This window comes from Phodopus roborovskii, unplaced genomic scaffold (assembly GCF_943737965.1).
Source record: "Phodopus roborovskii unplaced genomic scaffold, PHOROB, whole genome shotgun sequence".
NCBI lineage: Eukaryota > Metazoa > Chordata > Mammalia > Rodentia > Cricetidae > Phodopus > Phodopus roborovskii.
The window spans coordinates 198,883-221,579 of record NW_026125997.1 but is presented as its reverse complement, the minus strand read 5'-3'; the positions used below and the strand labels follow the sequence as shown (position 1 = coordinate 221,579).

At 37.6% G+C, this 22,697-nt stretch overlaps 1 protein-coding gene and 1 non-coding gene across 2 annotated transcripts in view; one reads left to right on the top strand and one right to left on the bottom strand.

The window, feature by feature from the left end:
* The window catches only part of LOC127218250 (melanoma inhibitory activity protein 2-like), a 63,468-nt gene that overhangs the window by 17,850 nt on the left and 22,921 nt on the right, over nucleotides 1-22,697 (top strand). The window contains 5 exon segments of the mRNA XM_051179272.1: nucleotides 433-522; nucleotides 4,512-4,650; nucleotides 16,644-16,745; nucleotides 17,300-17,360; nucleotides 17,835-17,870. Of these exon segments, the coding sequence (XP_051035229.1) occupies nucleotides 433-522; nucleotides 4,512-4,650; nucleotides 16,644-16,745; nucleotides 17,300-17,360; nucleotides 17,835-17,870 (428 nt within the window).
* On the bottom strand, nucleotides 1,707-1,835 carry LOC127218252 (small nucleolar RNA SNORA61). Its single transcript, XR_007834173.1, has one exon. It is a non-coding gene; the product is annotated as a small nucleolar RNA SNORA61 (small nucleolar RNA).

The window sequence follows — 22,697 nt, the reverse complement described above, 5'->3', positions numbered from 1 at the left end:
CTTTAGAAATTCTTATAATTACAGTATTTAGAAATGTTCAAATTGTACACTCATTCCTTTCATTAAAGATATCTTCAGAAATATTATTGTTTTGTTTCGTCATTCACCTTGTTCATTCTTTTCTTCTGGTTCCAATGGTTCCTCATACTCTTCTGAGAAATAAATAATGGCTGTGTTTTCTTCTGGTTTATTCCCTCTGTCTGTTCTTAGTTAATCTGTGTAAAAAGTCCTGATTGTATAGGGTGAAGGCTGCTTTAGCAGCTGCACTGATGTCTTTATGTTGTCCATGATAACTTCATCACAGGGAAAATAACTGCGGAACAGTAGTATGGAGTATATTGGGAATGTGTTTTTTTTGTTGTTGTTGTTTGTTGTTCGTTTTTTGTGTGTGTAATTGATAATTGCTTTTCTTCTTCTTTTCCTTCTTTAAAGTTAAGGGCTTCATTAAAACCCTAGAAGGAGACAGAAACCAAAGTTATACTCAGTTATCTGAAATAGATGTAACAAATGATGATCATATAGGTAAGGGTTCTTGACGACCATGTCTCCTTAAATAGAATGAATTACTTCTGAGTTTTACTGTCAGTGGTAAATGTACTCCATTTTCTCTTATATTTATGTAAATTATTAAAAGCATGTAAGAATGTGGAGTATGGTGAAACTTTGGTAGGTTTTCTATTGCTATGTAGAGACACCTTGACCATGGCAAATCTTATAAGGAAGACATTCATTGGATCTGGCTTATAGTTTAGAGTTCTAGGGCCTGCAAATGATAAGTATACCATAAAGTAGTATTCCATAGTAATTGCACTGCAGAAGATCACACAGGCAGACATGGTGCTGGGGAAAGAGCCAGGAGTTCTATATCTAGATCTGCAGGCAGCAGGAAGGAAGAGTGCCACTGGGTCAGTCTTCCTAATAGTGTCACATCCTCTGAGCCTAGAGTGACATTTTCACTCAAGCCACCACAAGGAGTACAATGTTGGATATAGTTTTAGATGTTAAAAAGTTTTAAATTTAATTTTTTCCTTACATTTTTTAAAATTGATAAAGTGATCTTCAGGACTTGAGCTTGTAATGTCTACTACTTTAATATATTCATATAATTTATTAGCATACACAATAGTGGCTTTAGACCTATAAAATATATTTTTTTTAGGGAAAGCATTAAAAAAAGTTTGCTGATTTTGTTCACATTGAAAAATAGTTTTTTTCCAGTTCTGTTTGTGCTGTAAAAGGTATATCATATCTCACTTTGTTAATGAAATAAATTCATATGTTTATATCTGAAGAGAATGGATGGACATATTCAAATGTCTGTGCTGGTTAACTCAGAATGGGAACACAGACATTTTTTTTTTATTTCTCCTCATCTATATTTTCTTTTCAAAACAGGCTTTATTGATCCTGTTACAATTGCATAAACGATGCAACATAAGAAAAAAGCTTCTTCTTGTGGAGCTTCATTTTCACCTGCCTGATGCTCTTCCTGCCTGTTTCTAACTCTACACCTATGATCACAGGCAAGACCCCTTCACTGATTACACAGCTGAACATAAACATACCAGAAATTAACAACAACAAAATAATCCTCTCAATGAATACAAGAAATGTCAATATGTAGTCAACCATTGCCATGGCTGCCCAGAACTTCACATTTCTTCCTTTTCATTCTTAACTTATTCTGTATTCCAAACGATAGCCAGAACCATTTGAATCTGGACCTATGCTCTATACCAGACTTCATCATTGGGAGGCCAGCTTCAGTGTACTTTATCTTCTTTATAACCTTCAAGACCAGGGTTGAGATCTGATGAGATAAAGACCAAAAGGGTCTCAAAGGCCTTTAACTCTTTTAATGAGCAAAATGCTTAAAAAAGATTGAACCATTGGATTAAATTGCTCTACTCATTGATTATAGTAATTGTATTGTTATTAGACCTGAAAAAAACACTAGTCTAATTAAAAAAAATGCTGCTATCTGAGATGAATGGTATTAACAGCGTGGAAGATACAGAGAGGAATAGGCACTCTGTTCTCAAGGTAGCTTTATCGAGGCATACATTAACTTACATGTATCTTAGTAGGAAGTACCAGTGTAGCAAGCAATTAGTTCACCAGTTATTCCATTGTTTACTCCTTCTCTTGGCCAGTCTTAATCCCCTCCCCCCCACCAAGTAATACTGGAAACTCTTTTGTGTGTAGAGCGTTCCTCCAAAACCACCTTTTCTTTTTCCATGGTGTTTTTTTAAAAATTATTTAATGTTTTTTATTTATTTACTTTATTGGGATTTTGCTCGCATATATGTCTGTGTGAGAGTATCAGATCCCCTGGAACTGGAGTTACAGACAGTTTTGAGCTGCCCTGTTGGTGATCGGAATTGAGCCAAGGTACTCTGGAAGAGCATTCATTGCTCTTAACTGCTGAGCCATGTCTCCAGCCCCAACATTCTTTCCTTAATGCGTCATAATTTTTTTCAATAATTTTACCATATGGGAGCATTTTTCTCTGACCATCTCTCATCTCCCATAGTATCTGGCCTTTTTGGTAATAATTTATAGTGTTCTTCCTTTAAATGCATGTTTCTATGAAACCCCAGGTTTGTTGAAGTCTTCACATTTCTACCTCAGCTTCTCACATGTCTGCTTTATATAGGCTTAAAATTACTGCACCTGGCCTGTACAGTGCCCTATTATAGTGTGTGGGTTCAGTGCATAAAAGCCCCTTCTTCGGAGCCTGATAGTCTGAATTCTGTCTCCAGTGGAAGGAGAGAACAGACCCCTGGTAGCTGTCCTCTGACCTCTGCCCACCCGGACATGCAGGCTCAGGTGAACACACACACACACACACAAACACACACACACACACACACACACACACACACACACACACACACTTTTTTTTTAATTGAGCTATACTTTTTCCCAGACCCCTTCCCTCTGAGCCCGCCCCTGCCTTCCACGTCTCCCAAACACTTAGTTTTAAAAGTTTTAAAATGAGATGAAGTAAGACACTAGAAAAAAGAGCTTGAGTGTATAATGGTAAAATAATTTGTGTTGTTTTGTAAGACTTCTTTGCATTAGTATGATTCAATTATATTACAGCTTATATTGATCATTGATTTCTTGATAAGTGACTTGTTAGATTTGGCAGACATCATGGATGGGCATTTTTTTCTGGTATAGCTTTACAATTTTTGCAGAAGTCACCTATGCATGATTTCCTGTACATGTTCTCTTTGCTATTACTGTATTGACACAAACTTTTCTTTTGGTCCATATGTTTATGTAGCTTGCATTTTAGAATAATAACATCCCATTGCATATAGTTACTAAACTTTTCCTTGTTATGATTTTGAAACTGCCCTTTTGAAGTATAGTGCATTTTATCTTGTATTCGACTGGTTCACATATATTTTGGGAATGATACCTTAGAGTAGGTCAGAGTTGAGGATCTCATTTCAATATTAGAGCTGTGTAGAGTTGTAGTAATCATAATGAAAGAAAAGTGAGATATGTAAAAATAATGGTATGCTAGTTCATACAGAATCACAATTACTTATAATTGAGAATCCATTTTGTGTGTGTCTGTATTCATATGTATATAGAGGACAAAAGTAGATATTCAGGCTTTCCTTCAATAGCTTTCCCCCTTATTCATTGAGAAAGCTCTCATTAAACCTGGATTCTGCTGCTCAGTGAGCCCTAGGGATCTTGTTTTTTCCCTTTCCAGCACTCAGACAGGTCTTATATGGGTGCTCATGACCCAAACTTTGGTCCTCATGTTTGTTTAGCCAGTACCTAACTGACTGAGCTATCTCCCAATTTTGTGGATGATTCAGTAGTATAGCAGTTGAAATAATGGAAAAGTCATTATTCTTTCCAGTATTCATTTTGTTTGAGACTTGGTCTCTCAGGAAAGTGGAAATGAGCACTTATTATCAGCTAGTTTGAATGACAGCACATGAACAATTTTGACTGAAAAAAAAGCTGATTTATTATGGTACTAGTAACTGAACTGTTGTCTATAGTAATTGACTATAGCTGTGTGTCCCTGGGCATGTCCAATCTTGTCAATTATCTTTTTTTCTTTAAGATTGATTTATTTATTATGTATACAGTGTTCTGACTGGATGCACACCTGCAAGCCAGATGAGGGCACCAGACACCATTGCAGATTGTGTGAACCACCATGTAGTTGCTGAGATCTGAACTCAGGACCTTTGGAAAAACAAACACTCCCCTTTACCTCTCTAGCAGCTAAAAATTTAAGACATATTTTTAATTGTATATTGTCTGAGTGATTCCATATACATTAAAAAACCCTAGGCATGTGACTAAGGATTTTTGTTTTCAAGACAGGCTTCTCTGTGTATCTTTATAAAGTAGGTGGGTTTTGAAGTCACAGTGATCTGGCCAATTTTGTGTATCTTTAATATGATTTTAACATGTTTTTAATTTCATGAAATTCCTTTAATTTTGTTTCTTTATGATTTTGTAACTTTGTCTAGAGCATATGCGAAGTCTCAAGTCTGAACAAGTGTCTCTGCAGTCAGGTAATACACAACTTGAAATCGAGAAACAGAAGCTTCAAAGGAAAATCACAGTGATGCGGGAGCTGTACCAAGACAATGAAAGGATGCTTCACAGGTGTGAGGTGTTTGGTAACTCCAGTGAATTGCAAGTGAAATGTCTTTAAATGCATGTTATGTATTAGAGGCTTTACACATTGATTATTGGATGTTATCAATTTCACAGAATCATTCATGTTGTTTCTTTTTTTTTTTTTTTTTTAATTTGGTGTTTGTGTTTTCAAGACAGGATTTGTCTGTGTAGCTTTGCAGCCTATCCTGGAACTCACTCTGTAGACCAGGATGGTCTTGAACTAAGAGACATCCACCTGCCTTTGCTTCCTGACTGCTAGATTTAAAGGAGTGCCCTACATTACCTGGCTACATCATTCACATTTAAGAATGTTATTTTGTCTTGAACGTTTTTCTTCATGAACAAAATGTAAATATGTTGGAATTCCCAAGCTACCTTTCTCAGTATCTAGTAACATTTATCAGATTATTGCCTTACACTCATGCTGACATACAGGGTCCGGGAATCTGAGTAGTGTCTTTGGATGGAAATTCCTGGTGTATATAAAACTGGGACTACTTTCTTCTGTGCATGTTAGTCTTGCTTAATATTCCTTGTAGTAGTTACTAAATGGCAGTATCATTGTCTTAGTGAACAGGGCAGCTGCTAGTCAACCTTCAGTGCCCCTTTTGTGTCCCATATTTGTTTGTCTTATCATCAAATTCTGTCAAATTTCTTAACCTTTAATCTGATGGCTTTTTATCATCTACCAATACTCTGGTTAAAGCCATCATTAGCAGTAGTTGGTTCATTACAGTAGCCCTATGAATATCTTATACCTCAACTTCCTACACTGTCTTTTCTCTGTAAACTCAGAATAACTCCTAAAACATAAATTGTTCATACTGTCACAGTCTTTCTTGGAACCCCACCCTAAATGCTTTTAAACAGACTTAAAACAAGATTCTCAGAGCCAAGTTTACCTTACCCACCTTGTGAGAAGCTATAAACTATACTATGCCTCTTTTCTTTGTTGCTATCTATTTCCATTGGCTGTCTTCATTTTTGGTGTGCCCAGCACATCTGTATGGTAAGGTCTTTCATCTTTCAAGCTTTTTCTTTTCTTCTTATTTTTTTCACTATATGGTGTTCTATGTGCTTGCATTTTCGAATCTTTGTTTCATTCAGATGTGAGTCCCACTGTCATCTTAAAGAATGCTTTCTTGGTACCCTAACTGAACCAATATCTCTTATTTTGTCCCATTATTTCTCATCACATCTTGTTTTGTTCTCTAAACATCACGTGCTCCACTTCTCATTAATTTAAACCCTGTAAGAAATATGGTACTTTTATTTATATTCCCAGTGCCAAAACTGAAAGGAAAATAGTGGGTTTCCAATCAATATTTGTGCTCAATCAATTCTTCAATGACCTTGAAAGGGTAATAATCAACTTTATACAGAAAAAAGAAAACAAAAAAAACCAGGATAGCCAAAACAATCTTGTACAATAAAGAAACTCGAGGAGGCATCACCATCCTCAACTTTAAGCTCTACAACAGACCTATAGTTCTGAAAACAGCCTGGTATTGGCACAAAAATAGACAAGGTCAGCAATGAAATTAAATCTGATTTAGGACAAAACAGCTAAATTTATACAATGGGGCGAGGACAGCATCTTCAACAACTGGTGCTGGGACAATTGGATAAGGGTATATAGAAGACTGTAGATAGACCCATGTCTATCGCCATGCACAAAATTCAAGTCCAAATGGATCAAAGACCTCAACATAAATCCATCCACACTGAAACTCATAGAACCTCATAGAAGAGAAAGTGGGAAGTACCTTTGAACAAACTGGTACAGAAGACTGCTTCCTGAACATAACTCTAGTAGCACAGACACTGAGATGTACAATTAATAAATGGGACCTCCCCAAACTGAGAAGCTTCTATAAGGCAAAGGACACCGTTGACAAGACCAAACGGCAGCCCACAGACTGGGAAAATATCTTTACCAATCCTATATCTGACAGAGGGCTGATCTCCAAAATATACAAAGAACTCAAGAAAGTAGTCAACAAAACACCAAATAACCCTATAAAAATGGGATCCAGAACTTAATAGAGAACTCTCAATAGAGGAAATTCAAAAGGCTGGAGGGCCCTAAAGAAAGTACTCACAATCCTTAGCTATCAGGAAAATGCAAATCAAAGGAACTACGAGATACCATCTTACTGCTGCCAGATTGGCTAAAATTAGAAACACCAAGAACAACTTATGCTGGACAGGATGTGCAGAAAGGGGAGCACTCCTCCACTGTTGTTGAGAGTGCAAAGTTGTACAGTTATTTTGGAGATCATTAAGGCGGTTCCTCAGGAAAATGGGAATCAGTCTACCACAGGCCCCGGCAATCGCCATCTTAGGCATATACCCAAATGATCCACATCCATGCAACAAAGACTTCTGTTCTACTATGTTCATGGCAGCATGGTTTGTAATAGCAAGAATCTGGAAGCAACCAAGATGACCTTCAACTGAAGAATGGATAAAGAAGATGTGGCACATTTACACAATGGAATACTACTCTGCCGGAAAAGAAAATAATAGAATCTTGAAATTTGCAGTCAAGTGAATGGACCTTGTAGAAACCATCCTGAATGAGGTAACCCAGTCACAAAAAGAATAAAATTGCATGTACTCAATCATATATGTATTTTAGACAGAGCAAAGTATCACCAGCCTGTAATTAACACTGCCAAAGAAATTAAGATGCAAGGAGGATTCTAAGAGATTCATATAAGTTCCCTCACAGAAGGGAAAGGGCCAAGATCTCCTGAGCATATGGGGAGTAGTGGGGCAGTGAGTGGAGATGGAGATAGGAGGAAGAGAAGGGGATGAGAGGAAAGCATGTGGGCCTAGGAAGATTGAGTCAACAGGAGGTATAGATGTGAAGAGAGAGAGAGAGAGAGAGAGAGAGAGAGAGAGAGAGAGAGGTGGGGGGAACATAATAGAGGGAGCAATTATAAGTTTGAAGAGAAAAATGAAGCTAGAGAAATGTCCAGAGACCTTCAAGACTCATTGCAAGTAACAATTTGAGCAACAGTGCCCTTCCCTGATTGAGGACTGTCTTATCCACCATCATACAGCTCTCATCTAGCAGCAGATGGAAACAGAAGCAGACACCCACAAGTAACCACTGAGCAAAACAGGAATGCAGATGCAAAGAGAGAGGACAAGACCAGGCTACAAATACACATTGAGACAGCTGACCTGAAAAAGGAGGGAGCTACTAGGCCCCCAGACTGAGAGCTGGGATTCCAGCATTGGACTGACTCAGACTCCCTAAACATGGGTCTCTGCCAGAAGGCCTGGGAAGTCTAAGGGACCTCTGACAGTGGAAACAGGATATGTACCTGGTGCACAAAAGGACTTTGGGTGCACATCCCCAATGGAGGGATACTCCCTTAACCTAGAGACAGGAGAGAAGGCCTAGTCCCTACTCCAAATGATGGGACAGATTTAGATGACCCCTTCTGGAAGACATCACCCTACATGTGGAGTAGGGTGGGAGAGGAGTGTGGTGGTGGGGGCTTGAGAGTACGAAGGGAGGGAAACAGGGAGGGAGGGAGGGAGAACAGGGATTAATATGTAAAATGAAAAGAAATAAATAAAATTTTGCTCAGTGTATTTAAATTTTGATGGCAATATGAGACATTGCCCTGACATGCCCACAGGCAGAGAAAAGACCCTTGAGATACCAATCTTGCAATTGCTTATTTCCTAATAAGAATTATAGTTTAGAGTTTTCATTATAAAACCAAGCACACTCTGACTTTTATTGCCCTTTGGAAGTCCCTTCTCTGTCCTATTCCTTCATACCTTAAGTATGCATGTATTTATGTATGTGTGATGTAAAGTCCATTGTTAAATTTGTTTGTAACCTTAAAGCCTGTTTTTCCCCCAGAGATTTGCTGGCCTTCCATGGGTAAACTGAGAATGATGAAGATTCTGAGAGGCCCAGTGTGAGAACTCCTGGTTGAGGGCTAACACAGCAACTTCTTTCAGTTCTCATTCTGTAAACAATTGTCTTCTCTGACTACCTCATCTTTATAGAATTGTTTATTTGGTGATGTTTATTTGGTGAGGTACCTGTTCGCATAGAAACCAAGCATGTGCTTGAGTGCTGTCATGTGTTCTTGATGGTAAGAAGGCAATAATATACTTTGTGGAGAAAATGCCATATATAAGATTAACTTTGTTTTGTCTTAACTTACAGTGCTGTTGGTTGGGAATTTACTTTAGGAAATCTACAACTTATGTTAAATTAGATGTGTATTATTTTGTTCGAGACTGTTTCATGTAGTCCATGCTTGCTTGACCCTGATTACAGTCAGCTGTGTCTCTTAACTCCTGATCTTTTTGCTGTCACTTCCCCAGTGCTTGGCACAGGTGTTTTCCACCATTGTAGATTTTATTTAGTTTTAAAAAATGATTTATTTGCTGGGCATGGATGGTGCACACATTTAACCCCAGCACTCAGGATGCAGAGGCTGCTGAATCTCTGTGAGTTTGAGGCCAGCCTGGTCTACAAAGCTACATAGAGAAACCCCATCTTATCAAACAAAGCAAAACAAAGAAAGGAAACTGTGATTTGCTCTTTTAAATTATGTATAATTTGTGTGCACCTGTAAACATAAGTGTTGGTGCATGTAGAAGTCAGAAATGTTGGCTCTCCCTGGAGTTGTAGATAACATGCTGTTATGAGTCACTGGATATGGGTCTTGGGAATTGAGCTCAGGTCCTCTGCAAGAGCAGGATGTACTCTTCTTAATGGCTGAACTATTGCTCCTGCCCATGGAGATTTATTTTCATTTTATGTGTATGTGAGAGTTCCTGTATGTATATCTGTGCACAATGCCTGTGCCTGGTGCTCTCTAAGGCCCGAAGAAGGCATTGGATCCCTTGAAACTGAGTTACAAATGCTTGTGAGCTGCCATGTGGGTACTGATTACTCAACTTGTGTCCTCTGCCAGAGCAGTTTGTGCACTCTTAGGTGTGAGCCATCTCTCCAGTCCCATGTCGAGTTTTAAATAAAATACTTACACAGGATTCAAAGTTGTGTATTCTTTACATGATATGTTTCATGAAAAGAGATCAACAGAGAAGTATTCCTATATTACCCCAGGAACCAGTGACCCCATTATTTGCTAATTTGCCAGTTAATGGTTAATGAGTTAATGAAGTTAATGTGTAATGCTTAAAAATTCCAAGGTGCAACACATTTTCTGTCCATTTTTCAAAGCAGTGGTGAAAATATTCATTGTGTTCTGTTTGTATGTGTTCACACTGTGATTTCATGTATTACTTTCTGTTGCTGTCCTGATCACACTGGTCATAATGAAAAGTATAGGCACAAATGAAATTGAGGCCATAGAGGATGACTGTTTACTGCCTTACTTTCCATGGATTGATCAGCATCCTTATATAACCCAGGGTTAGCACCACTTGCTTTGGTTGGAGTCTCTCCTACATCAATTAGTCATGAAGAACTGCCCATAGGCTTGCCTCAAGCATGTCCTGGGAAGTTATTTTCTCAGTTGAGATTATCTTTCACCAAGTTTCTGTACTTTGTGAGAAGTTGACAAAAAGCCCAATGATTATGTCTATTATTAATAGTATTATATTATATATTCTGCTCTGAATCAACTCACAGCTCAAGCTGAATTATGCCACAAGCCGTTCTTCAGGGTAGGACATAGAAACTTTGTAAAACTGTATAAATATCAGAATAAGTTCTTGCCTCTACAGGCTATAATTTTGTTTAACTTATTTTATACATTTCCTTTTTACATTCATGTTTCCTTGGTTTTTTTTTCATCACTGATACATTATCTTCAGCTCTTTAAGTTTAATATTGGGAAGAAGTGAAATATTTGAATCTAGGAGTTTAGTATACTGCTTTATATATGTGATTTCTCTTTGAAGTTCTATCAGTAGAGTTAAAATTTCAACATTTAGGCTGTATTAGTTACTTTTCTGTTGCTGTGATAAAATACAGTGGCAGAAACAAAACAAACAAACAAACAAAAACCCCTAAACACCAAACTATTCAGGTCAAGGCAACTAGTAGATGGGAGAACTTGTTTTGGTGCACAGTTCCAAAGGGAGAGCCCATGATAGTGAGGGGAGCATGGGAGCATGTTCTTAGAGCGGGAAGAGGAGAGATCATAACCCCCTTAAAGTTGAATAAGACGGATAAACCTAGAAGCAGGAAGAAGCCATATGCTCCCAAAGCCTGCTTTCGGTGACAATCATGTGTTATACAATAACATGTTGGTACAAAATGAACCACAAATAAGACAATGCCACCCATTGATTCTTTGCCAACTTTGTTTGTTTAAGTATACTCTGATGTCCACACAGTGATGAAATGCCTTCTTGCTTCAATTTTCAGAGACTTATTTTTACATGGTATATGATTGCTTTCTCTGTACCTTGTTTTCATTTTTATGAAGTGGAAATAATAGTTTTGTATGGCTGTTGACTAGTTTAATTCCGAACAGAAAAGTCTGGTCACAGTTTTGGCACACAGTAACTGTTCAATGAGTTACCTGTTACTCGTTAGTAAAAGAAAAAAATGAGTGCAGGATTAGTGCTGGTGCTGTACGTATTTATTCTCTTGTCACTTTTTTCATTTTTAAAAGTTTAAATTAGAAACAATATTATTTTAGATATCAATCCCAGTTGCCTCTCACTCCCATCTTCCCAAGACCCCATCACATCCTTCTTTTGCTACATAGAAAGGGTGAGGCCTTCAATGGTGGATCATCAAAGTCTGTCACATCATTTGGGACAAGGCCTAGGTCCTCCCCTATGTGTCTAGGCAAAGAGACTATCCCTCTGTGGGGATTGGGCTCACTCTCTTAATATTTTTGACTACCAATTAATAATATTGGGTCTACACACCTTTACTTCAAGCACTCAAGAAGCAAACACAGGTGGATCTATGTGAATTAGAGGCCAATCTGGTTTACAGTGTGATTTTCAGGTCTACCTTATGAGACACTGTCATAAAAACCAAACAAAACAACACAAGCCATAGTTATAGTTATTGGCCCTCTTACTAACAAACATAATGACTTACTATAATAAAACTTGATCCTAGTTCCCACTCCCTCCTTCCCTAAGAGCCGCTCTCACCTTCACTTCCCCTCCCCCCCAACTCTACAGGGAGGGTGACATCCAAGAGGGGACATCAAAATCTGTCAAATCATTTGGAGTAGTATCTATAACTTCCCTCCTGCTTCTAGGCTAAAGGAGTATTCCTCCACGGGGAATGTGCTCCCAAAGTCCTTTTATGCACCACGGACACATCCTGGTATATCTGTCAGAGGTCCCTTAGACTTCCCAGGCCTTCTAACTGAGGTCCAAGTTCAGAGATATGATTCAGTACAAGGCTGGTTCCCCAGCTATCATTCTGGTGGCCATGAGCTCACCCTTGTTCAGGTTAGCTGTATCTGTTGGTTTCAGTAGCCTGGACTTGACCAATTTTCTTATCACTCATCCCTCTTTGCAACTGGATTCCAAGAGTTCAGCTCAGTGTTTAGCTGTGGGTTTCTGCTTCTATTTCCATCAGCTACTAGATGGGGGCTTAATGATGGCATATAAATTAGTTATCTATCTCATTATCAGGGAAGGGAATTTAAGGTAGCCTTTCTACGATTGCTCAGATTGATAATTGGGGTTATCCTTGTAGGTCTCTGAACACTTCTCTAGAGTCAATTTTCTCTTCAAACTTATAATGGCTCCCTCTATTATATTATCTTTCCTTTTCTCTCTCATGTATTAGTCTCCCAATTTAATCTTCCTAGACCCACATGTGCTCTGCTCCTCCCCTTCTCTTTCTACTGACACTCCACTCACTGACCCCACCAACTCACAATATGCTCAGGAGATCCTGTCCTTTCCCCTTCTATGAGGGACCTTGTATTATTGTCTTTGGTTCCTCCTTGTATACTAGTTTCTCTCACGGTGAGAATTATATGCTGGTGATCCTTTGCTCTATGTCTCAAATCCATATATAAGTGAGTACATACCATGTTCCTCTTTTTATGAGTGGGTTACCTCAATCAGGATGGTTTCTTCAAGTTCCATCCATGTACCTACAGATTTCAAGATTCCATTGTTTTTTTCAGCAGAGTAGTATTCCATTGTGTAAATGTACAACATCTTTATCAATTTTCAGATGAGGGGCTTCTAGGTTGCTTCCAGATTCCTGCAATTTCAAATAATGCTGCTATGAACACAGATCATCAGATGTCTCTGTTACATGGATGTGTATATGCCCAAGGGTGGAATTGCCAGGGCTTGTGGTAAACTGATTTCGATTTTCCTGAGGAACCACAATACTGATCTCCAAAATCGCTCTACAAATTTGCACTCCTGCTGGCAGTGAAGGAGTGTTACCCTTTCCCCACATTCTTTCCACCATAAGCTGTCATTGGTGTTTCTAAGTTTAGTCATTCTGACAAGAATACTATGGTAACTCAGTTGTTTTGATTTGCATTTCCCTGATGGCTAAGACTGTTAAGCACTTTCGTAAGTCTCTTTCAGCCATTTTGTATTCCTCTATTGAGAATTCAATCTTCATTTGTTGTGTTGGTAACTAGTTTCTTGAGTTATTTGTCTATTGTAGATATCATCCTTCTGTCAGATGTGGGGTTGGTGAAGAACTTTTCCCAGTCTGTGCACTGAGATTTGGTCTTGCTGACTCTGTATTTTGCCTTACAGAAGCTTCTCAATTTGAGGAGGTCCCATTTATGAATTTCCAATCTCAGTGACTGTGCTACTGGTGTTATGTTCAGGAAGCTGTCTCCTGTACCAATTTGTTCAAAATACCTCCAACTTTCTCTTCTAAGTGTGGCTGGTTTTATGTTGAGGTCTTTGATCCATTAGATGTTTCTGTGAATTCTTCCTTTGCCACATCATTGTCTGTAATTTTTTTTTTACTTAATCTTGTATCCTGCTAATTTGCTGAATGTGTTTTCCAGCCATAGGAGTTCCCTGGTAGAGTTTATTGGACCACTTAATGGAAACTATCATACCATCTGCAAATAGTGACATTTTGACTTCTTCCTTTCAAATTTGTATCCCTTTGTTTTCTTATTGCTTTGGCTAGAACTTCAAGTACATTATTGAAGAGATATGTAGAGAGAGGGCAGTCTTGTCATGTTCCTCATTTTAGAGGAATTGCCTTAAGCTTCTCTCCTTTCAGTATGATTTTGGCTGTTGGTTTACTATATATTGCTTTTATTATATTTAGGTATATTTTTGTTTTCCCTGATCTCTCCAAGGGTGTTCAATTTTTTCAAAGGCCTTTTCCGCATCTTAGTGGGATTATAATTTGGATATTCCTTCTCCGTTTGTTTTTGTTGTGGGGCTCATTGATATATTTTTGTATGTTGAACCATCCCTGTGTCCCTGGGATGAAGCCTGTTTTCTCATGTTGGATGAGTTCTCTGATGTGAATTTGGATTCAATTTACCAGTATTTAATATAGTATATTTGGATCAATGTTCATGAGTGATATTGGTCTCTAGTTCTCCTTCTTATTTGTGCATTTGTGTGACTTGTGTAACAAGCCCCATAAAAAGAGTTTTTTAATATGTGAGGTTTATGTGAGCGTTAAGTTTTATTAGTGTTTCTTTTATATATGTGGGTGCCTTTGTATGTGGAGCATAGATGTTCAGAATTGAGACTTTGTACTGATGGACTTCTCTTATGATGGGTATGAAATGGCCTACTTTTGCTTGATTTTGGTTTGAAGTCTAACTTGGTAGATATTAAGACAACTGCACCTTCTTGCTTCCTGGGCCCAAATGATTGGAAGTTCTTTCCCCAACCCTTTTTCTCTAGGTTAGTATCTGTCTTTGAAGCTTAGATGTGTTTCTTGTTACACCAAAAGGGTAGATTCTGTCTTCAGATCAGTTCTATTAGACTGTGTCTTTTTATATGCAAGTTAAGACCATTAATGTTGGTGGAAAGTAAGGACCATTCATTCATTAATTGTTAATTCTTATTTGTTTTAGATTTCTTTTTGTTGTTGTTGGCAGTGGTATTGTTGTGTATATTTCCTATGCTTTTACTTTTGGGTTCTGGTGAAGGAGTATTATCTATTGGCTAGTTGTTTGTTATTGTAGTTAACGTCCTTGGGTTGGAGTTTTCCTTCAAGAACATTCTGCAGGGATGGATTTCTGAATACGTATTGTGAAAATCTGGCTTTGTCATTAAATATCTTGTTTTCCCCATCTATAGTGATTGAGAGTTTTGTTGGGTTTGGTAGCTTTGGCTGGAATCTGTGAACTCTTAGTACTTGTAGAACAGCTATCCAGGACATTCTGGCCTTGATAGTTACCATGTAGAATTCAGGTGCAATTTTGGTATTTTGATTGATATTTTCATTGCCATTATAAATTACCTGGCCTTTGTTCTTCTTGTCCTTAATATTATTTATTTATTCTGAATGTTACATGTTTTGATTATGATGAGTCAATGGGAGTTTGTTTTTGTTGTTGTTGTTGTTGTTTTGCTTTTTGCGCTGTCTATTTGGTTTTGGGTATGCTTCTTGCATTTTCATTAGCACATTTTTGAATCTTCAAATTGGAAAAGTTCTCTTCAGATTGGGAAAGTTTTCTTCAGTGATTTTTTTTGAATATATTTTCTGCACCTTTGAGCTGGGGTTCTTCACCTTCTTCTATGCCTATTATTCTTAGGTTTGGCCTTTTCACAGTATCCCACGTTTCTACTATATTTTGTTGGATTTAAGATTTTCTTTGGTCAATAAATCTATTCCCTGTAGTTTATCTTCAACTCCTGAGATTCTCTCTTCAAGCTCTTATATTCTGTTGGTTATTCTTGTGTCTGCAGTTCCTGATCATTTACCCAGGTTTTCTGTTTTAAGCATTCCCTCAATTAGTGTTTTCTTTATTGTCTCTATATCAGTTTTCAGGTCTTGAACAGTTTGAATTGCTTCCTTCAACTGTTTTATTGTTTTTTCATTGCTTACTTTCTTTAAGAGATTTTTTTTTATTTTATTCATATATTCTGTGGCCTTTTTCTCTATTTCTTCCAATTTATTGTTTTTTTTTCTTCCATTTCTTTTTTAATGTATTTTATATAACAAAGTCCATTTAAATGAAAACAAACATTTATAGACAATATTTGGGAATTTGGGCTTTGTTCTTTCCAAACTACTTCCTGCTGGTAACGGGCACTCTCATGGGGGATTCGAAGAAGATTCAGAAATCCTGGCTGTAGTCTGTAAGGCTGCTTTGTCCATCTGTTTTGAATGTAGGATCACCTCGTAATCTGTTTCAGGCGGTCTGGCTTGATTAAACCACTTTAGTCTGGCTTTCTTCCATTTCTTTAAGGGATTTTTTTTTTCTCATAGCATCTTTGCGGCCTGTGTTATTTTTAAGAATTTTTTTAATGTCATTCTCTTCTTCATCTGTTTTGATATGTTTAGTTCTTTTTGGTGTGGAGTCCCTAGATTCTGGTATATCATACTGTTCTTTCTATTGTTGGGTGTTTTCTTCTATTGCTGTCTTCCCATCGCTTATTCCAGTGTGTGAAGCTGGAGTTTCTGTCTCTCTTTAGCCTGCTGTCCTGGTGAATGTAGGTTGGTCAGTAGTTTGATGTCTGCAACCCTGGATAATCCAATTTCTCTTGGAGATTGCTCCCCTGGCAGAGGGCAGATGGTGGGGTTCAAAGATTAGGACAGTTTAGCATCAAGGTGTTCCTGAGGGGATAGGTGGTTCCAGTGGGTTCAGAGCATAACCAGGAAGTTCCACAGAAGGGGAGGGTTTGTTGGAACCACACTTTGGCCCAGTGCCAAATTTCATATCAGAGACACACAATTTTTTTTTCTTTTTTCTTTTTTTGCACATGGCCTTTGCTGTGGTGTACGACAATTGTTTTGTGTGATACACCATTTGTGATTGGAGTTTATTATATTGATTACATACATTAAAAGGAATGAAAAACTCTTTTTTTTTAAGGAAAATAACAGTGGAGGTAAATTGTAGATTGGAGAAAGAGGAAGAAGTTTCCAAAGTGAACAAGAGAACTAGCCATGTGAACAAGGAACTAGAGACCTATAGGTAAGACATCCTCTTTCTTATTTTGATGCTTGGAATCAGGAAGCAGTAAAATAAAATGGCTTTATTGTTTTGTTTGATCTCAGACAAGGTCTCTGTATCCTTGACCCATCCGGAACTCTTTCTGGAGGCAGACTTCCTTTTCTGGGAATCTGTTAATTTTACAGGATCTGAGTTAATCTTTCATGATTTTGAGTCCTGAAAATGAAATCCAGATGATCAGGCATGCTTGCATGTGCCTGAGACTTTTGCACGTAGGATGGGGGCATGGTAAGATTGTAAATTAGCCCCTGAACAGGCTGCTGGAGTCCTTCTCTACTGTGTAAATTTTTGTGACATTGTGTTAGGCACATCCAAGTAGTAGCACTCACATAGTTTAATTGACATTAGACCTAAGGGAGGAGAAGATGGTCTTTAATACCTGTCAGCATCTCTCAAAAGAGGAGTCTTGTGGTTATAATTAAATAAGGAAGAACACTCAGTAATATCCTTGTAGCCACGTGCTGTTATTCTTTATTATATGTTACCACAGTGGAGTAACTATTTGTTCCATGTAGACGGCGTGCCAAGGATATCGAAGAAGAATTGGAGAGAACAATTTGCTCCTATCAAGCGCAGGTATGTGTGTCAAGTGACAGCTTTATATGCAGTTAGAGCACTCTGACTGGATAGAACTGATGCAGGACTGTAGCATTCATCACTCCTGATGTGTTTTGTGAAACTGAAATATACACAGAGAGCCAACGATACTGAAATATAAAACTTCTGCAACTTCCTTTTCTTTTGGAATGAGTATTATATAGCAAAGCAATGTGTCACCATCCCAGTCCCATGTTGGGATTGTTATCTGTTCCTTGGAAACTCTAGTAGTTGATCATCTTCTGCAGTTTGTTGGCATTAAAAACACTTATGTTCAGGTTTGTTAAAAATTTCAGGAGAGAAAATCATCTGTATATGTGAAATCATGCTTTCAAAATGGTTATAGTGCTTCAGAGATGCCTAGGCAGTGGGAATTATGGTTTGGACCATGAATTTTAGTGGTGGTAATGAATTTTTTTTTATTTATGAATAATTTTAATAACTGTTTTTTAGGTTATTGCTCATGAACAAAGGGCACATGACTATTGGGTAAGTTTTTAAGTCCCGTAACATATACTATTCATTTTATATTAGGTAAAGGTATAGACGGTATTTAAAAATAATCACTTTCTATGAATTTTATTAATTTTACCAGTATTGAAATCATATTACAGGCCAGACTATAGGAAGCACTGAGAATTAATCTTTTATTTTGTGCTTTACTTGTACATTTCCCACTGAATATAATTAGTTTTAAAATCACAAAATCTTGAGAAGGAGTTTGGAGTTAGAGAGAGAGCTCAGTATTTCAGCTCAGCACTTGCTGCTCTTCCAGAAGACCTGAGCTGTGTTTGGTCCTGAGCAAGTCAGATGGCTCACATTTGCCTGTCATTCTACTTCCAGGTTAATTTAGATCGTCTTCTGTCCTCTTAAGACACCTCCACTCACACTCGTGTGTGCATGGACACACGCATAACATGTGCACATCTTCATATTTATGTGTCATACAGTGAGCACCTTGTAAGTCCAGGTATATCAGAGTCAGGAGAAACACTTATGTACATAAAACTAAGTAAAATTTTAAAACAGTTAAGTGAATTGTAACATTTTACTAGCTCAGGGTATTGTACTGAATTCCTTTTTGTTTCAAATTGATTTTATGATTACAATTGGAAAATAATTACACACAGAGAAACATCCTTTTTGGAGCAAGGGTTTGAGGCAAGGTTTCTTTGTGTATTGATGGCAATCCTGGAATTATGTCTGTAGACCAAGGTGGCCTTAGTGATGCACCTGCCTTTACCTCCTTTGTACTGGGATTAAAGTTGTGCACCACCATTGCCTAGCTAAAAGAAAAATTTGATAGTAGTAAAATATATTTAAGCTATATTTACAGTGGATGTTAAGTGCATTCATTGGCTAAAGTCAATTCTTATCTATACTGCAAAGTTATTGACAGTAGAGTCCCTTTAATTTGAAGTGTGTTAGTGTTTGCTACTTATAAATGGTAAGCTTACATTTTGAATTGATCTATCTATTGTATTCTATATTCTGTATCTGATCTATAGAGTCAACAGATTGGCTGGGAAGCAGGAAGAATAACATGTTTGGCTTTTGCTAATGATTATTTGAGAGTATTGCAGGTTCTTGGTATTTATTATAACTAAGCTGGGCATGGTGCTGCACACTACCAACAAATGCACAGATACAAATAATAACTGCTGCAATTGTGATTGTGAATTGTCTCATACTTAATAGTTGTGCGATATGTACAGATTGTATTTAGCTATTAAAAAATGACCTGTAATGGCATTCTTTGAAACTGTTTTAGACATTTGTATTTTCCAGTATTATGGACCTAAGGACCATCCATTTCCATTGACTTTGTTCTAAGGTAGTCTGCTAGCCACTTATGATTGGATGTTTTCATCATCAAATGATTTTAGGCACTGATATAGCAACATTAATTGACAAGTACCAATGAAACTCCAGCTTTACATTTATGCATGTGGCTGGCATAAAACTCATTCCCTTTTTGAATAATTTCTGAAAGTAAAAATGATTTATATTGACTACAATAAGTGCCAATTCTCTTTTATTTATTTATTATATTTATTTATTTTTCTAATTTTACATATGAATCCCAGTTCCTGCTCCATCCCTTCCTGCTCCATTTCTTCTACCCTCCAATGCCCAATCACCACCCTCAAATAACTTCTCCCCACTGCACATGTAGGGTGATGTGTTCCTAAATGGGTCATCTAAATCTGTCCAATCATTTGGAGTAGGAACTAGGCCCTTCCTCTTGCCTCTAGGTGCAAGGAGTATCCCTCCATGGGGAACATGCTCCAAATGTCCTATTATGGACCAGGGATACATCCTGGTTCCACAGTCAGAGGTCGCTTAGTCTGGCCAGGCCTTCTGAGACCCATGTTTAGGGGGTCTGAGTTGTACAAATGCTGGATTCCTAGCTATAAGTCGGGGACCCATTAGCTCCTCCTTGTTTAGGTCAGTTGTCTCTATATGTTTACATAGCCTGGTTTTGTCCTCCCTCTCTGCATCTGGATTCCAGTATGGCACAGTGCTTAGCTGTGTGCATCTGTTTCTATTTCTATCAGCTTCAAGATGAGGGCTAAATGATTGTACATAAGTTAGTCATCAATCTCCTTATCAGGGAAGGGCATTTATAGAAGCCTAGCAAATGTTGCTCAAATTGTAAAATGGGATGAGACTTGTAGGTCTCTGTACATTTCTCTATAATCATTTTTTATAGAATCCTATAATGGCTCCCACTTTTATGGTATTTCTCTCTCTGTGTGCTTTTCCCATCTATTCCTTCCCTGACTCAATCTTTCTAGTCTCATGTGCTTTCCTCTCCTGCCCTTCTCTTTCTCCTAGTCCCCTCTGGACTCACTGCCCCACCACTCTGAATATTCTAAGGAGATCTTGTCCCCCTGCATGAGAAATCATGTATGAATCTCTTAGAAATGTCTTGTATCCTAGTCTCATCACTGGCACTGTAAATTATAAGCCAGTGATCCTCTGCTCTATGTCTAAAATCCATATAAGTAAATATGTACCATGTCCCTCTTTTTGTTACTGGGTTACCACATTCAGGATGGTTTCTTCAAGTTCCATCCACTTGCCTGCAAAGTTCAATATTCCATTGTTTCTTTCTGGCAGAGTAGTAATCCATTGTGTAAATGTGCCACATACTCATTATCTATTCTCCTGTTGAGGGGCATCTAGGTTGCTTCTAGATTCTTGCAATTACAAATAATGCTGCTATGAATATAGTAAACAGATATCTTTTTTGCATGGATGTGGATCATTTGGGTATATGCCTAAGTATGGGATTGCTGGGTCCTGTGATAGACTGATTCCCATTTTTCCTTAGAATCACCATAATGATCTATAAAATGGCTGTACTTTTTTGCACTCCCGCCAGCAGTATAGGAGTTATCCTGTTTCTCCATATCCTCTCCAGCATAAGTTGTCATGGTGTTCCTAATTTTAGTATTTCTGGTAAGATGGTATCTCAAAATTGTTTTGATTTGCATTTCCTTAGTAGCTAAGGATGTTGAGTACTTTCTTAAGAGTCTTGAAGCCTTTGTGATTTCCATAATTGAGATTTCTCTCTTCAGTTCTGTGCGCCATTTTTAATAGGGTTATTTGGTGTTTGGTGACTAGTTTCTTGAGTTCTTTGTATATTTTGGAGATCGACCCTCTTTCAGATGTGTGAATGGTGAAGATCTTTCCAAGTCTGTAGGCTCTCTTTCCATTTTCTGGTATCTTCTTTAATTTCTTTCATTAGAGTCACAAATTTCTTATTATATAGGTCATTTACTTGTTTGGTAAGCATTACACCAAGATACTTCATGTTGCTTGTGGCTATTGTAAAGGGTGATGTTTCTCTGATTTCTTTCTCTACCTCTTTGTCGTCTGAATAAAGTAGGGCTACTGATTTTTTTGAGTTTATCTTGTAACCTGCTAGTTTGCTGAAGGTGTTTATCCTCTCCACTCTGTTTGATGTTGGCTGTTGGTTTACTGTATATTACTTTTATTCATTTACGTATGTTCCTGTTATCCCTGATCTCTCCAAGACCTCTATCACGAAAGGTATTGGATTTTCTCAAAGGCTTTTTCAGCATCCAGTGAGATGATTACATTGTTTTTCTTTTTCAGATTGTTTATATGGTAGATCACATTGATAGATTTTCATATATTGACCTGTCCCTGTAACCCAGGGATGAAGCCTATTTAGTCATATTAGATGATTTCTCTGATGTGTACTTGGATTCGATTTTCCAGTACTTTATTGAGTATTTTTGCATCAATATTCATGAGGGATATTGGTCTGTAGTTCTCTTTTTTGTTGTGTCTTCTTTTGGCTTAGTTACCAAGGTAATTGTGGCCTTGCAAAAGGAGCTTGGTAATGAACATTCTACTTCTATTCTGTGAAACAATTTGTGGAGTTATGTTATTAGCTTTTGTTGGAATTTATGGTAGAATTCAGCACTGAAGCCATCTGGCCCTGGACTTTTTTGGTTGGAAGGCTTCCAATGACTGACTCTATTTCAGTAGGGGTATTTTAAAGGTGCTCATCTGTTCTTGCTTTAATTTTAGTTAGTGATAGTTATTGAGAAATTTGTACATTTACTTTGAGTTTTTAAATTTTATTGAGCATAGGGTTTCAAAGTATGACCTGAAAATTGTCTGGATTTCCCCAGTGTTGGTTGTTATGTCTCCTTCCTTGTTTATGATTTTGTTATTTTGTGTATTCTCTCTCTGTTTTTGTGTTAGTTTGGATAAAGATTTGTCTATCTTGTTCATTTCCTCAAAAAGTGAACTCTTTATTGCATTGATTTTTGTATTGTTTTCCAGGATTCTCTTTTATTGATTTTAGCCCTCAAATTATTTCCTTGCTACTATACCTTTGGGGTGAGTTTGCTTCTTTTTGTTCTAGGGCTTTCAGTTTTGCTGTTAATTCTCTAATGTGACTATTCTCAGTTTTCTTCATATGGGCACTTGGCACAATGATTTTCCCTCATAGCACTCTTTCAAGGTGTCCGATAAGTTCGCATATGTTGTGTCCTCCTTCTTGTTGAATTCTAGGAGAAACATATTTACAGAGTGACATCTCTCATCACCTTCAAAGTTGGATTATTGGGAAGTATATGGTCACAAATTTCCAAACGTATCTGTGTATGGTGTCAGGCACATTTGAATTGTACTCTGAGTCAAACAGGGCAATCATTTTCATTTTCAGGCAATTGGTTATGCATACCCACTTCCAGATACATCTTGAGAGTTGTGTTATTTACCCAGGTAAAATTTCTCTAGAGCTTGTAGCCTGCCTTCCACATTGCACATATA